This window comes from Poecilia reticulata, chromosome 5 (assembly GCF_904066995.2).
Source record: "Poecilia reticulata chromosome 5, P_reticulata-male-v2, whole genome shotgun sequence".
Classification (NCBI taxonomy): Eukaryota; Metazoa; Chordata; class Actinopteri; order Cyprinodontiformes; family Poeciliidae; genus Poecilia; species Poecilia reticulata.
The window spans coordinates 25,844,740-25,861,719 of NC_088834.1; the positions used below are offsets into that span (position 1 = coordinate 25,844,740).

At 44.4% G+C, this 16,980-nt stretch overlaps 1 protein-coding gene across 2 annotated transcripts in view; it reads right to left on the reverse strand.

Moving 5' to 3' along the window:
* The window catches only part of tafa4b (TAFA chemokine like family member 4b), a 69,938-nt gene that overhangs the window by 20,661 nt on the left and 32,297 nt on the right, over positions 1-16,980 (reverse strand). For both annotated transcript variants that reach the window (XM_008409569.3, XM_081607366.1), the window contains exon 4: positions 15,816-15,971. In XM_008409569.3, the coding sequence (XP_008407791.1) occupies positions 15,816-15,971 (156 nt within the window). The remainder of the gene's footprint in view (positions 1-15,815; positions 15,972-16,980) is intronic.

The following is a 16,980-nucleotide window of genomic DNA, read 5'->3' on the forward strand; positions in this document are numbered from 1 at the left end:
CAGTCATTCAATGCTATGGGGTTTGCTGGTGCCTACATGTAATGACCAATGAGAAAAAGGCAGGAAATGTCCTAGAGAGGTCACCAGTCCATCACAGAAAAACACAACCAATCACACAGCCAAGGTTGATGTAGCATCTCAACCTTTATGTTTTTTAGACTGTAGCAGGAAGTCAGCAACTATAGTGTCAAAATCCAGTCAGACAAGATTTTGATTGTATTATATTGCATCTTTTACGATAAAACTGTTCTCTTATATCCAGGGGTGGAAGTAGTTTAAAATTTTTGGGGGTACTATGACAAAAAAAAAAAAAAATTATATATATTATATATTATATATTATATATATATATAATATATGTACCACTGTTCAAGTTCCCCTATGAACAGCGCCAGATTCTCTGACTGCACTCTATGAAGTATTCACACTGAGGAATAAGTGTGTTATTGGCACGGATTATGGTAATAGAGTGGTAACTGAGCCATAGCAAGGCCAAAGTTCTACAACAAGATAAAGCAGTGCAACTTAACCTTAAATAGGAAGGAAAAATGCTAAGGTTGAAACATACCAGTTTATAACCGTACTGGTCAGTAATATCAAGGCAATTCCATTAACAGTGCACTGATCTTGAGGGCATCCATTTCAGAGAGGCTTGGAGTCGTTAGTCGTTGCACCGACTTGTCGCACACGGGTAGTATGCCGCTTAGCATTTTCTGATCCTCGTCTGCGTATCTACTAGCAGTGCCATGAAGTGGGGGTTGTGAAGTCTTTCTTTAGTCGTAGCTGCACGACTAATGTCAGATTCAACAGCACCTCGTAACAGCTGCTCAGCTCGTACCCGGTCTCTAGGGCGGAGAACACCACCCTTTCGAACTGCTTGGTGAGGCTTTCTCCAGCCTCTAACAATCTGAAGTCTTTCAGTTGTTTTGCTGCATAGATTGAAGGCAAAATAATAGATTTCCCTGACCTGTTGTGCCAAATACTTTTCAATTACCTCCAAGATTTTTGAGGGGGTTGTCTGGATCATTGCAGCGTATGGTTGTATTATTTCAAGTGCTGGTCCTTACCTCTCGACATCCTTCTCTTCTCTTGGCAGAACAACACATTCATCGAGCATTATTGTGCTGTTCCAACCATCTCGAGTGTTTTCACCAGCGGGGTGGGAATATCCAGAGAAACTCGTAACGGCGAAGATCTGTTCCCTGTGGGGTCTCACTTTTCCACACTCTCCAACGCCCGGATATAGATGAAGGTGTTCCTGTTTCAGATTTGATCTTGGAAAGCAAGGCCAATGTCTGCTAATGTCTTCCTTCACTTTCAGCGTCTTTTTAGTTTTAAGGCGAACTCATCGGGCTCTTCAGCAGTTTCAATAAGCAAGTTAGATTCCACGGGGATTCACCAGTATGGGGGAATATTTCTGGGGTGCTTGCTCGGGTAACCGGTTGCGACACTCACACAGCAGTATGTCAGTATCAGTGCGGGCGCTTTTGGGCTCGACACGTACTCTGCCGAAAGCTTTACTGTCTCCATAATCTTCACATCGCAACACTGGGTCAAGGGAATCCACTCACATACTGCATAAGGATTACATTTGATCTCTGCCAGGTGAAGCCCAACAATGGTAGAGGGAGGGATGAGTTGGCCATGGTGGTATGATTATAGTTCTTCTAACCTCGATTGTAGTACAGTTACTCGGTCTAATATCCCAGCGGTGCCTCCATTTTATGTAACCACTGTTCAAGTTTCCCCTATGAACAGCGCCCAGATTCTCTGACCTGCACTCTATGAAGTATTTCACACTGAGGAATAAGTGTGTTAATTGGCAACGGCATATATGGTAAATAGAGTGCGTAACTGAGCACAATAGCAAGGCCAAAAGTTCTACAACTAAGACCTAAATGCAGTGCAACTTTAACCTTAAAATAAGGAAGGAAAAATGCTAAGGTTGAAACATACCAGTTTAATAAACCGTACTGGTCAGTAATAAATCAGAGGCAATTCACATTAACAGTGCACAGTTAACTTTCAGCTTTTGACACACTTAGTGCAACCGCACAGTCTCCTAACTGTATGAAACAGCCCTTTTAAACAGAGTACATACAATTAGCGAACAAGGCTGAATGCAAAGCAGTCCGTTAGCTTTATCAGCGTTGCAGGCCTGAAAGGACTCAATCAGCGTTCATCCTCAGAATAGCAGTTCCAAAGATGGCGGCTCCCAGAACCACCACGAGGGATGGGTTACTCACCCACCCTGGGTCACCAGTTTCAAACGAAGGGCAACAAAACGGCTCCAACTCCAGCCCAACAGTCCTTTCCAGCTCCTGAGCGTGGTTTGGGTCGGCAGCTCCTAAATCCAAACAAGACGCCGAGCGTGGTCCGGTTCTGTGGCTCCAAAAACAGGCAAAACGTCCAAGAAAAAGTTTGTAGCGCCAACTGGCCAGCTAAACAAAAAATAACAGTCCACAGCGGCATAAATCCAACCTCGTCCATGAACGGCCGCCGAATCAACCCCCGTCCGTCGCAGCGGGCACGTACCCCCCCAGTCCATCACAACCAATCAAAATGCTTAAACTTGATTTTGCCCTTGACTGACCAGTGAGGTAGCGACAAGTAAAACGATGCATTTATTGGCGGTAGTAAATAACAGTTACTAACAAACCGCTACATTTACTGTGTGTTGTAAGTCAATGGAAAATACTTGTATGTATTATAATGTAAAGGACTTTACAGTGTGTAAAGCCTCCAATATGTGAGGGCAAAACATTCATCAGGTTAAGTAAAAGACAACTAACACTGCTTAAGGTGAAAAAGCCTACAGTGCATTGTATCTAAGAAAATGTTTAAGGTGCCTAGGAGAAAAGAGTTATATATATAACCTGAGGGGTTACATCCTCCCCCTTCTAAAAGTCCAGATGCCCTCATCGGACATTTATGCAGAACAAATCAATTTACCCTTGGTGGCTAAATTTCTTGAAAGAACCCAGCTAACTAGAGGAGCACACACTGGACGCACAGGGGCTTGACTTCTTTCCAATGGTGATCCTCACTCCCCGATGTACTATCACGAATGGCTTGTCGACGGAATGTCCAGGCTTGTCATAACTGAGCCGAATAACGGGCTTAATCTCTCGCCGTGACTGATGATCACTGAGGGGCTCTGCACTGTTTTCATACTGACTAGCCAAAGGGAGCGCTCCCCCAGCTAGACCTGTGTCCACCACAGGGTTGTCAGGCCGCTGCCTAACCTCTGGTTCCTCCTCAGTCTCGGAGACTGTAACAGCGCTCGTAGGTTCTGTAGGACAAGCACCGTTTGAAGGTATTGTTGGGTCTGTAATGACATGAGACTCCTGTTGGTTTAAGTGACCGGTGAGGAGATCTAGTGCTTGGGAAACAGACTCTCTTTGAGCAGTGGATAGGTACCACAAATCGTCTTCCTCCGCCTCAGACATAATCTCCTGGTCAGTTCTTTGCATTGCACTGTCATCATCTCTGTTTGTCTTGGTCTGCTGCCGAGGACCTTGTTTCTGGTCGGTGGTATTCTGGTTTCTCTTCATGATTAACAGGAAACCGAACCAGGTGTCCAATAGGGAGGAGATGATCACGATGCAGGGTTTTAACAATGATTCTGCCTTTTTCTGGCTTTTACCCTGTAAACCGGCAGGCTCGGAAGTTTTCAACCACTATATAGGGGGTTGAGTTCCACTTGTCTCCGAGTTTATTCTTGCCAGGGACCCCTGTCGCTCGGATAAGTACCCTGTCTCCTGGTTCCAGAACTTGATTTCTTACTCTTGTGTCATAGTATCTTTTGTTGCGCTGGTGGGTTTTGTATGCAACTTCTTGTGCCAGTTTGTAAGCCCTTTGCAACTCTGTTTTCAGCTTTTCAACATACTGAAGATAACTTTGGTGGTCTTTGTCATCTGGAGACGTCCCAAAACATAGGTCAACTGGCAGCCGAGCCTCACGACCAAACATGAGGTAGTATGGTGAGTAACTGGTAGCGTCGTTTCGCGTACAATTGTAAGCATGAACCAGCAAACTGATATGTTGACTCCACTTTTGTTTTTGAGAGGGATTGAGCGTGCCCAGCATGGAGAGGAGTGTGCGGTTAAAACGCTCTGGTTGTGGGTCACCCTGGGGATGATAAGGAGTCGTTCTCTACTTCGTGATGCCCAACATTTGTAGCAGCTCCTTGATTAAGCGGCTCTCAAAATCACGCCCCTGATCAGAGTGAATCCTCGCAGGCAGCCCGTAGTGAACAAAGAACTGTTCAACCAAAATTTTGGCAAACGGTTGAGGCTTTTTGATCTTTGCTGACATATGCCTGGGCGTAACGGGTAAAATGGTCTGTGACCACGAGGACATCAGCCACTCCCTTTGAATCAGGCTCGATACATAAAAAATCTATGCAGACTAAGTCGAGAGGGCCACTGCTTGTGATTTGGTTAAGTGGTGCAGCCCGGTGAGGTAGGGTCTTACGGGCCACACACCTGCCACAATTCTTGATGTAGTCTGTAACGTCTGTGACCATCTTGGGCCAGAAAAATCGGTCTCTCAGTAGCTCAACTGTGCGATCAACTCCCAGGTGCCCTGCATCATCATGAAGTGCCCTGAGTACTTGTGGTCTAAACTGACTTGGGAGAACGAGTTGTAAGTTCTGGCGGCCTGCCGGTCTGGAAGCTTTTCGGTGCAGCAGTCCATCTTTCATCAGGAGTTTTGAACTTTCCCTTCGTAGAAGCAATAACTCAGGATGTCCGTTGGGGGACCAGACCCCAACCTGAACTGCTTTCTTGGCAAGACCAATTACAGGATCTAGATCTTGTGCTTTGGCCAGATCCACTTTGCTTAGTCTCTCCAGAGGACTTAACTGCAGGTGAGTAAAACAAGCATATGCATCAGGAACAGCACTCGGCTTGGCCCCCAGTTGATCGATAAGTCGCTCTGAGTTCTCTGTGGACTGAATTCTGTCCACAGGGCGGAAAAGAGCTTTAACTCCAGAGGGGGGTATTATTCTCCAACCGCGGTCATCATCGATTGCATTTCTGGACAACCAATCAGCATCCACGTTATCTCGGCCAGGTTTGTATTGGATGTCAAAGTCGTAAGTGGTGAGAGCGGCTAGCCACCTATGACCCGTTGCGTTTAACTTGGCGGTTGTAAGCACATAAGTGAGGGGGTTATTGTCCGTCCTCACTGTAAAGCGGGCCCCATAAAGGTAATCATGGAACTTATCCACGACTGCCCACTTCAACGCCAAGAACTCCAATTGGTGGACAGGGTAGTTTCTCTCTGACTGGCTCAACTTGCGACTAGCAAATGCAACAGGGCGTAGGCCATCAGAGTGTTCCTGATTAAGGACTGCTCCAATTCCGTCAAGGCTGGCATCGACATGCAGGACGTACGGCTTTGTAGGGTCCGCAAAGGCCAAGACGGGGGCACGAGTGAGACACTGGATAATTTTTTTAAATGCCTCAGTACATTCGGGCGTCCATCGCTCACCAAATGGCTGAGAGGGGTGGTAGTATGGTGCGATAAAGCCCTCATTCTTCTTGTGTTTCTTTTGTGTTGGTGGGTACCCCTTAGTAAGATCTGTGAGGGGCCGGACTATGGCAGAATAGTTGGCGATGAACTTGCGGTAATAACCGCAGAACCCTAAAAAGGACTGCAATGATTTTAGGTTCATTGGAGGTTCCCAATTCGCCACTGCCTTTATCTTGTCAGGGTCTGTTGCAACACCAGCAGCAGACACGATGTGACCAACGTATTTGACTTGGGGCTGACAAAATTGGCACTTATCAATGGACAGTTTTAACCCTTGTTCCCTCAGGCGATCGAGCACTTTCAGAAGGCGCGCTTCGTGCTCTTCTAGAGTACGACCAAACACAATAAGATCATCGAGGTAGACGAGACACTGGAGGAGATTCATATCGCCAACTGCCTTCTCCATTAATCGCTGAAATGTTGCGGGGGCACCCGTAATCCCTTGAGGCATGCGTTCGAATTGGTAGAAACCCAAAGGGCAGATGAACGCAGTTTTGTCTTGGTCTTCTTCTGCCATTTCAATTTGGTAATACCCACTGCGAAGGTCGAGCACAGAAAACCAGCGACTTCCAGTGAGGCAGGCCAAGGCATCATCTATTCTCGGCAGTGTGTATTGGTCTGGTATGGTTCTGGAATTAAGTGTGCGGTAATCAATGCACATTCGAATCTTGCCAGTTTTCTTTCTTGCAATTACGATTGGTGAGGCGTAAGGTGAACGAGATTCTTTAATTATGCCAGCTGCAAGAAGCTCTTGTAAGTGTCGACGGACATCATCAATGTCTGCGGGAGCCAGGCGTCTTACCCGTTCTCGAAAGGGTCTAGAGTCGTTTAGTCGGATGTGGTGTTCAACCCCTTTTGCAAGTCCAACATCCCATTCGGTCAGAGAGAAAACTTCAGGCCGCTCAGCCAGCTTTTGTGATAGTCTGACTTTCCAGCTCTCCGGAATGGGTGAGTCACCAAAATTGAATACTGCCGGGTCAAGTCGTTGGTGGGGTACTTGGCTTGGCTGTATCTGGGTGACTATGTCAGCTTTATGGACATGAGCTAGGACCGTGCCTTTAGGAAGGGACTTTGATTTGGCCGTTTCATTTCTCAGGAACAGTGGGAATCGTTCTGCATCCATGTCCATGGACAAAAGCACGGATGAGGGCATCAGTACTCCTGCAGGAAGAGATCTGGCAATGGGTGTCTCAATCACTAGTATGCTGTCCTCCAAAGACTCAGAGCAGGATACCTTACACATAGCTGTAAGTCCCGAACCAGGGGTATAGTAAGAGGCCCAGGTCCAACCCATTTCACAGAAGCTACAGCTCTGTTTGGGGTCACAGTTGACTTTTGGATGGCCTGTGTGCATACCCGCATGGCTTGTGCCATCTGTTGTTTTTGAAGCCATTTTGGACTGTGCTCATGAATGAAAGTTCGTGCATGTTGCCAAGATGACAGGCTGTGTTCTGGACCATTTGGCTCTGGGCAGACAAAGCCAACACTGTCCCGGATCCACCTTTTACAATATCCTCAGAAACTGTATTTGACAGCGATAAACCTTTATATGGATAACGTTCGGCCAAGGCCCCAAAGTCTAGACTGAAATGGGTGTAATGGTAATGGGATAGGTGTGGTATACCATCCCTCAAATACAATAGAGACAGTGGAACCACGTCCATTAATGCATCACAAGCGGCCTTCAATGATAATCGGCCTACTTTGGGCGCCAATGAGCCTGTAGGAATCTGGCTGGATGGAGGACCAACTTGGCTCAAAGTGACTTGGCCACCTTTTCTTTCTGCTCTGAAGATTGTGGCTGGTTCCCTTTGGCTTTGTTCAGTTTTGCATTGACTGAATATTTCGGATGACCTTGGAAGAGTTCTCAGGACAGGTGCAATTGGTGGCGATGTGGCCATCTCTCCACAACGATAGCAAAATACATTTGAACCCTCTCTGACAAACTTTGGGTTCCTTACCTTATGCCAATAATTTCTTGGTTCCCCCCTGAGGTATGGGAACTGTGGTGTGCAGCTTGTTGCTGAACTGGGTGGAGACTAAGAACTTTCTTTTAACACATGCATCTCAGATTACACGTGCAGCCGCAGCTTGTGCACTCCCCAATTAGGAGGGAGTCCGTCCTTTACTGTAGCTGCTGCACTGGCTTGAAGCTCCCTTTACTGATCCTTGAGGGCATCCATTTCAGAGAGGCTGGAGTCGTTACGTCGTTGCAACGACTGTCGCACACGGTAGTATGCCGCCTTAGCATTTTCTGATCCTCGTCTGCACTACTCACTAGCAGTGCCATGAAAGATGGGTTGTGAAGTCTTTCTTTAGTCCGTAGCTGCAACAGCATAATGTCAATTCAACAGCACCTCGTAACAGCTGCTCAGCTCGTACCCGTCTCTTAGGCGGAGAAACACCACCCTTTCGAACTGCTTTGGTGAGAGCTTTCTCCAGCCTTCTAACAAAATCTGAAAGTCTTTCAGTTGGTTTTTGCTGCATAGATCTGAAGGCAAAATATAGATCTTCCCCTGACTCTGTTGTGCCAAATACATTTTCAATTACCTCCAAGAATTTTGAGGGGGTGTCTGGATCATTGCAGCGTAGGCTTGTATATTTCAAGTGCTGGTCCCTTTACACTCTCGACAATCCTCTTCCTCTTCTCCTTGGCAGAACAATCACATTCATCGAGCATTAATTGTGCCTGTTCCAACCAATTCTCGAGTGTTTCTTCACCAGCAGGGGTGGGAATAACTCCAGAGAAAACTCGTAACCGGCGAAATGCATGTTCTCCTGTGGGGTCTCACTTTTCCAACAGCTCTCCAACACCCGGATAATAGATGAAGGTGTTCCTGTTCAGATTGACTCTTGGAAAGCAAAGGCTCAATGTCTGCTAATGCTTTCCTCACTTTCAAGCAGTCTTTTTAGTTTTAAGGCGAACTCATCGGCTCTTCAGCAGTTCAATAAGCAAAGTTAGATTCCACGGGGATTCACCAGTATGGGGAATATTTCTGGGGTGCTTTGCTCGGTCAACCGGGTTGCGACACTCACACAGCAGTATGTCAGTATTCAGTGGCGGGGCAGCCTTTTGGGCTCGGACACGTACTCTGCCGAAAGCTTTAACTGTCTCCATTAACTCTTCAACATCAGCAACACTGGTGTCCAAGGGAACTCCACTCACAATAACTGCATAAGCTGGATTTACATTTGATTCTCTGCACCAGGACTGAAGCTCCAACAATGGTAGAGGGAGGGATGAGTTGGCCATGGTGGTATGATATAGTTCTTCTAACCTCGATTGTAGTACAGTTACTCGGTCTAATATCCCAGCGGTGCCTCCATTTTATGTAACCACTGTTCAAGTTTCCCCTATGAACAGCGCCCAGATCTCTGACCTGCACTCTATGAAGTATTTCACACTGAGGAATAAGTGTGTTAATTGGCAACGGCATATATGGTAAATAGAGTGCGTAACTGAGCACAATAGCAAGGCCAAAAGTTCTACAACTAAGACCTAAATGCAGTGCAACTTTAACCTTAAAATAAGGAAGGAAAAATGCTAAGGTTGAAACATACCAGTTTAATAAACCGTACTGGTCAGTAATAAATCAGAGGCAATTCACATTAACAGTGCACAGTTAACTTTCAGCTTTTGACACACTTAGTGCAACCGCACAGTCTCCTAACTGTATGAAACAGCCCTTTTAAACAGAGTACATACAATTAGCGAACAAGGCTGAATGCAAAGCAGTCCGTTAGCTTTATCAGCGTTGCAGGCCTGAAAGGACTCAATCAGCGTTCATCCTCAGAATAGCAGTTCCAAAGATGGCGGCTCCCAGAACCACCACGAGGGATGGGTTACTCACCCCACCCTGGGTCACCAGTTTCAAACGAAGGGCAACAAAACGGCTCCAACTCCAGCCCAACAGTCCTTTCCAGCTCCTGAGCGTGGTTTGGGTCGGCAGCTCCTAAATCCAAACAAGACGCCGAGCGTGGTCCGGTTCTGTGGCTCCAAAAACAGGCAAAACGTCCAAGAAAAAGTTTGTAGCGCCAACTGGCCAGCTAAACAAAAAATAACAGTCCACAGCGGCATAAATCCAACCTCGTCCATGAACGGCCGCCGAATCAACCCCCGTCCGTCGCAGCGGGCACGTACCCCCCCAGTCCATCACAACCAATCAAAATGCTTAAACTTGATTTTGCCCTTGACTGACCAGTGAGGTAGCGACAAGTAAAACGATGCATTTATTGGCGGTAGTAAATAACAGTTACTAACAAACCGCTACATTTACTGTGTGTTGTAAGTCAATGGAAAATACTTGTATGTATTATAATGTAAAGGACTTTACAGTGTGTAAAGCCTCCAATATGTGAGGGCAAAACATTCATCAGGTTAAGTAAAAGACAACTAACACTGCTTAAGGTGAAAAAGCCTACAGTGCATTGTATCTAAGAAAATGTTTAAGGTGCCTAGGAGAAAAGAGTTATATATATAACCTGAGGGGTTACATATATATATATATATATATATATATATATATATATATATATATATATATATATATATATATATATATATATATATATATATATATATATATATATATATATATATATATCCACTATTGTGCACAGAAAGGTACCAAGCATTTTACTTGCACAAACACACACGCACACGCACACACATTCACCTACTAAGACATGCTACTCTGTGTTACTGACATCTTGGAGATTCCTACACACGTCTACATCTTGAAATAGCCCCTGACCCAAACTCTTGCCCGAGTTGTTCTTGAAATCTGCCTTTGAAATACAATCATGAAGCACTTTTATCCCCAAGGCTCCTGAATGATGAAAGTCAAGAACTCCTGGGTTCTGGACCTCAATAAAACGATGTATAAGTGCAGGTCTGGATTGCTCTTCTGCTTTTGTTTCTTATGTTTGGTAAAATAGTCACAGCATTAAATTGTCTGCGAAAATTTATAAAAAAAATTAAATATAATAAGTCACAGACTGTTCCTAGCACTATGCAATGATTAATACATGAATAATATTAATGAATTAATAATAATTAAAAATAATAATGGATCAAAGGCTTCAGAACATTTACACCACAGCAGGTATGGAAAACCACAAAAGCAAAAATTAAATCATATACAAATCTATTAATCTTTTCATGTTAAATAAATAAAAAGTATAACGTTTTATTTAAGTATTTATGTCAGGTTGAGTCATGTAGAGCTGATCTGATCATTTCCATAGCAACGAGCAAAAGCAAGACGCTGCCCAGAAGTCCAGTGAGCTCACTGATGAGGTCATAGATGATATCATGTACATCACAGTAGATCAAAGAAGCTCTAATGCTTGAATACTGAAATCTCTAAGCATCAGTGAGGATCTAGACATTTCTTGGAGTTTCAGATTTGTTTATAGCAACAATGTTCAGTTTTGCGAAGGCGCTTGTTCCCCTGATATTCCCGGTTGGTTGGGGCATTGGATATGCCGTGACCACCGGGATGAAGAAAGTGTGCAATCGTTTTTTTCCAGGGAAGTATTGCAATGAAGAAAACGATCAGGATGAAGAGGACGATCTGTTTTAGAAAGGATTTCCATCCACTGCCAAAGAACAAACCGACCTGGCTGGGGAGGTTTGTTCTGAAAAGGCGTTGGATGTTGGTACCTCGGACTCCATCTTGTCCTCTGTACGAGACAGTACAGAGGATGATGGTACTGTCTCTGGACAAACCGACCTGGCTGGGGAGGTTTGTTTTGAGATGATGGTACAGCGTGAGGGTGAGACTGTAGTCGTAGAAAAATCTAACCCGGCTGGGGAAGATTTGTCTGCTGCTGATCTCGCAGCCAAAGCTGTGGCTGAAGTGACATCCAACGCTTTGGTTTCGCTGGTCCCATCGCTTTCCTTACAGGTGAGTCCTCTGAAGGGCACATTCACAGGGTCCTTTGAATTACAACGTTCCCCGTCCGGGGAACATTGTAATTCAGATGAAAACAGTGTTGCTCATTTGTCTGAAAAACCATCTCTGAATGTAAAGATTTCCATTGCTGTCGAGGTTTCCTGTTCCCCTAACGTTAATTCAGTAGCTAGCGTTGGCTCGGATCTGCTAGATGTAGAGAGGACCTCTGCAGGACCAGGACAGGCGGAGGAGAACTTCTTCAAGTTCTCCGATGAGCTCCAGAACAGCTGGGTGAACGCTGCGTTCCAGAGCATCCTAAACCTGAGCGTCACCAAGTGGTGTCTCGCTAAGGAAAGGGTTTTTCTGGAGGCATCGTCCATCCCCTGCTGTGGGAGTCTCATCCTCTCAGCTGTCCGTCAGCCTGGCAAGCATTTTAGTCAACAAGACCTTTCCCCAGTTCTGATGGAGTTGAGGGACAAGAAGCTGCCGTCAGACGTGGGAAAGGACTATGACATAAAAAGTTTGCTGGGGTCTGTGCTGGTCTGGCTGGATTCGTTTGGTGGCGACACAGATAAAGAGTTGTACGATAACGACTCTTGTGGAGCAACTTCCCTCAGGCTCCTGAACAATGGTGCCATGATTGCCGTTCCACTGGTTTTATTTTCAACCAGTATATCTATACTGCTTGAATACTGGTTGGATTTGGCGTGCAAAGGTTGTTGTTCAGGCTGCGGGTCACCTTGGCAGAAAAAACACTGCCTGACCGATAACAAGGTCCTGGTATTTTTTCTGCACAAGTTGACCAGGAAGCACCAAACAAAAGCCACTCAGACCATCGATGTGCCTGCAGAATGTGGGATGGAGACGTACCACCTGTCCTCCGTCATCTGTGGGGATCCAAAGCTAACAGACTTCTACTGTTATTTAATGAAGGGAGAACAAACCGTGAAGGCAGACAACGAGCGTGTCTTCACTGCAGACAGCAACTGCAGTGAAGACATGTCCAACAACGGTTTCATTTACATTTATGAGAAGAATTGATCAGACACCAGAGGACAAAAGGTAAAAAGATTTGACAGGTTTCCTGTTTGCAGGTTTCTCTACGGGCACTCAGGCTTCCTGCCACAGTCTGAAATCTCCACTGAAATGGGTGGGTGGGTGGGTGGGTGGGTAGGTAGGTAGGTAGGTAGGTACGTACGTACGTACAGTGGGGCAAAAAAGTATTTAGTCAGCCACCAATTGTGCAAGTTCTCCCACTTAAAAAGATGAGAGAGGCCTGTAATTTTCATTATAGATGTACCTCAACTATGAGAGACAAAAGGAGAAAAAAAATCCAGAAAATCACATTTTCTGATTTTTAAAGAATTTATTGGCACTATATGGTGGAAAATAAGTATTTGGTCAGCTACAAACAAGCAAGATTTCAGGTTCTCCCAGCCGTGTAACTTCTTCTGTAAGAGGCTCCTCTGTCCTCCACTTGTTACCTGTATTAATGGCACCTATTTGAACTCGTTATCAGTATAAAACACACCTGTCCACAACCTCAAACAGTCACACTCTAAACTCCACCATGGCCAAAACTAGAGAGCTGTCAAAGGACACCCGAAACAAAATTATAAACCTGCACCTAGCTGGGAATACTGAATCTGCAATAGGTAAACAGCTTGGTGTAAAGAAATCAACTGTGGGATCAATTATTAGAAAATGGAACACTTACAAGACCACTGATAAGCTCCCTTGATCTGGGGCTCCACGCAAGATCACACCCCGTGGGGTCAAAATGATCACAAGAACGGTGAGCAAAAATCCAGAACCACACGGGGGAACCTAGTGAATGACCTGCAGAGAGCTGGGACCAAAGTAACAAAGGCTACCATCAGTAACACACTACGCCGCCAGGGACTCAAACCTGCAGTGCCAGACGTGTCCCCCTGCTTAAGCCAGTACATGTCAAGGCCCGTCTCAAGTTTGCTAGAGAGCATTTGGATGATCCAGAAGATGACTGGGAGAATACCATATGGTCAGATGAAACCAAAGTAGAACTTTTTGGTCAAAACTCTACTCGTCGTGTTTGGAGGAGAATGAATGCTGAGTTGCATCCAAAGAACACCATGCCTACTGTGAAGCATGGGGGTGGAAACATCATGGTTTAGGGCTGTTTTTCTGCCAAAACCAGGACGACTAATCCGTGTAAAGGAAAGAATGAATGGGGCCATGTATCGTCACATTTTGAGTGAAAACCTCCTTCCATCAACAAGGGCATTGAAGCAGATCCTTAGATTTACTTTCTATTTCATGTTGGTCCCCCATCAAAATCTCCCAGGGGCACAATTAATCTGCACCGCATGTTAAAAAACAACATTTTTTTAAAATCCTAACCGTAAACTAATAAACAAAACTTCAAACGTCCTTTGAAGGAATCCTGGAGTTAGTAGAAGTTGTCTTCAGTCAACTTCTAATGTCCTTAAACGTGATTAAAAGGTGAGTCTTGAGTATTTTTGACTTGCTTAAAGCAGAACCATTTATTGTCATTATAATTGATAAATATTGTTTTCATCAACAGATTTATTGTTCAGATGTCGGGCAAGCGGTCCGGGAGGTCAGCAGCCTTGCATAAATGCAAATAAAGCAAAAATAACAAATTAAAAATGAAATGTAAGGACATCCAAAGCACAACCCCAAAGCATGAGAAAGAACAAAGAAGTGAAAGTGGAAAAGAAAGTGTGAGATGGAAGCAAAGAGATAAAAGACAAGATGCAACTTCAGCTTAAGCAACAGCAGGTGTGTGACTGAGTCACTGTGTGGTGATTACAAACTGGAAGCCGGTGTACATGAAGGTAAAAAACCATCAAAACCTGTTTAAAAAAACTGGAGAAGAAACTAAGTATATACTAAGGCAAAAATATTGAAGCAAACAACAGAATGTGAAACCCAAACATCATTACAGCGACGGCAACTTCACTCAAGATATTTGACTAGACACATTTAGGATTAATCAGTACCTCAATTATTGCAAAAACAAGACTTCAACAAACAAACTACCATTCAGACAAAGTTTTTAAGGTTCACAAAGTGACATAAAGCAACAGTTAAGGGGAAATAAAACGTGATGATGGGACAAGTTGCACACACACGTTAGATTCAAGTATGATTCCCTCCATCCTGTATAGTAGTCACATGTCTCCATTGACACAAATAAACTTGAGTGGCGTCCCAGCCTTAATCTATGTCAGCCTAATGTTTGCATCTATAGTAGCTTCAGCTCTTTGGGGAAAGCTCCTTACAACAGGGGAAATGTTTCACCGTCTCTGTTGTGTTGGATCGAGGTGCAGGGCAGTCAAGTTTCTCCACACCAAACTCATTCAGCCTTTATGGACCTTAAGTTTGTGCTCTAGCACAGTCATGTTGGAACAGGGTCCCAAACAGGTCCAACAAAGGAAATTAATTCCTTCAACTGGAACTAAACAGGGTTCCTGAGAAATGGCTCCATACCATGATCCCCCCCATGCACCAAACTTTACCAGATTCAGTGCAGTCAAGCAGGATCTGCCAATCCCAGATTAGCCCAGTGGATTACCAAACATGGTTTTACAATTTGGGGAACAAGTGAGTATTGATGTGGAGTCTAGTTGGACGGTGCTTTACACCACAGCATCTGAAGCTTAGCATTGTACTTGGTGACATAACGCCTGGATGCAACCATTACTTTAAGGTCTCTAGACCACAGGTGTCAAACTCCAGTCCGGGAGGGCCACTGCCCTGCAACTTTTAGATGTGGCTCTGCTGCACCACACCTGAATAGAATAATTAGGTCATTAGCAAGGCTCTGGAAAACACATCTACACAAGAAGGAGGAAATTAAGCCATTTCATTCCAGTGTTTCATAACTGTGGCACATCTAAAAACTGCAGGACAGCAACTCTTGAGGACTGGAGTTTGACAACCCTGCTCTGGACACTACATGAGAAAATATGAAACCCACATAAAGTTTGCAGCTCTGGAGTTATTACTTAGTCTTATTAGTCCACCATTTACCTCAAAAACCATCATGGCAGTAAAATATACCACCACGTATGTAATTAACTGGTCGACGAATGCAGGATTATTTAGAAATATTCCAGATTTCCTGACAAACACTGAAGTCGCCTTTAAGTTTAACACCAAACTTTTGTTGTCGACTCCAGCTGACAGAAGACAGCCATGTTTCTCATATGACTCAATTCCCCTTTTCTCATGCAAATATGCAACAGAAAAGCCATCAAGAACGTTTCAATTACAACAACCGGTTGTGTGTGTAAGAGTTGAAGGCCTTTGGGAGCTTAAGAACGATAAAGCCAGTGATTGGACCGTTCTCATGAGCTTTCGTCGCACACTTTTTACCTTCCACGCAGGAGGGTCTGGCTCTGGTCGTCCCGGCAACCTGCCCCGGGAAGCAGGAGCACTTGACGGTTTGAGATCGCTCCTCAATCTTGTTCTTGTTGCAGCAGCGATGGATGGCCACCACCTCGCAGGTGCCCTGCTTCACCTGATACGACACTGCGAACGACAGACACGAGGAGGAGACACAAATAAGTCAACTTTCCAGAGGCACGCCGGTGGACTGCTGCAGCAAATTGCCAGGTTCAAATTCAAACCGTGAGATGCTGAGCAGTTCTTTCTGAGGATGAAGTAAATCTGCTGAAGTATTTACGGATGTTTAAACGCCTTGGTTTATTCCAGGCTAAGTCTTTGATTCATAAATAAACACTCTTTAGCGACGCTCTTATCCTCCGCAGCGTGGCCTCATTAACTTCACCACAAAGGCACCTCTGGTTTTGTCATTGCACGCAGAAGGAAAACACAACAGCAGTAGATGATGAAAAAAAAAGACACTCGTTTTCTTTTGAGTCGTTTTTAGACAAAGTGAACCAACTAATGGAAGCAAAGGGAGCACTGCAACAGAGAGACCCACACATGATAAAAGAACCGATAAAAGAACCACTCCCTGGAAACCACAACTTTTTTCTTTTCTTTTTTTTTTGTGCGTTTGTGTTTGTTTTGTTCCAATCCAAAGTGTGTGAGTATGGTTTCTGAATATTTTATGCTGCGATTATTGCGTTTTTCACTAGATGAAATGCAAATAATGTCTTAGTTTTTGTGATCGCTTGCAGTTGGGCTCATAAGTTTACATACCATGATAATTATTTAAAGCACCTAAAATATATAGAACTAAATGATTTGTCTGACAATGGTTTGGCAGAGCCATTTGCTTCCAGATAGTTGTGTTTGCTCTTTTTTTTTTAAATCATAATGACAACTAAACAATATAAACTTGAAGATGCTCAATTCTTAGAATATCTTCAATTAAAATCTCTTATGCAAAGTAAATATGACCCAGAACAACTCATTATAGATCCTAATGAAAGAATTTAAATTGAATCTTGAAAGAAAACTCAGACGATACTCAGAATGTTAAACAGTATTGATTCAACAATATCAATACCTGCTTCAAAATTGCAAACAGATCTGAATATAAACACAGATTGTGACTTCTGGATTAACATTT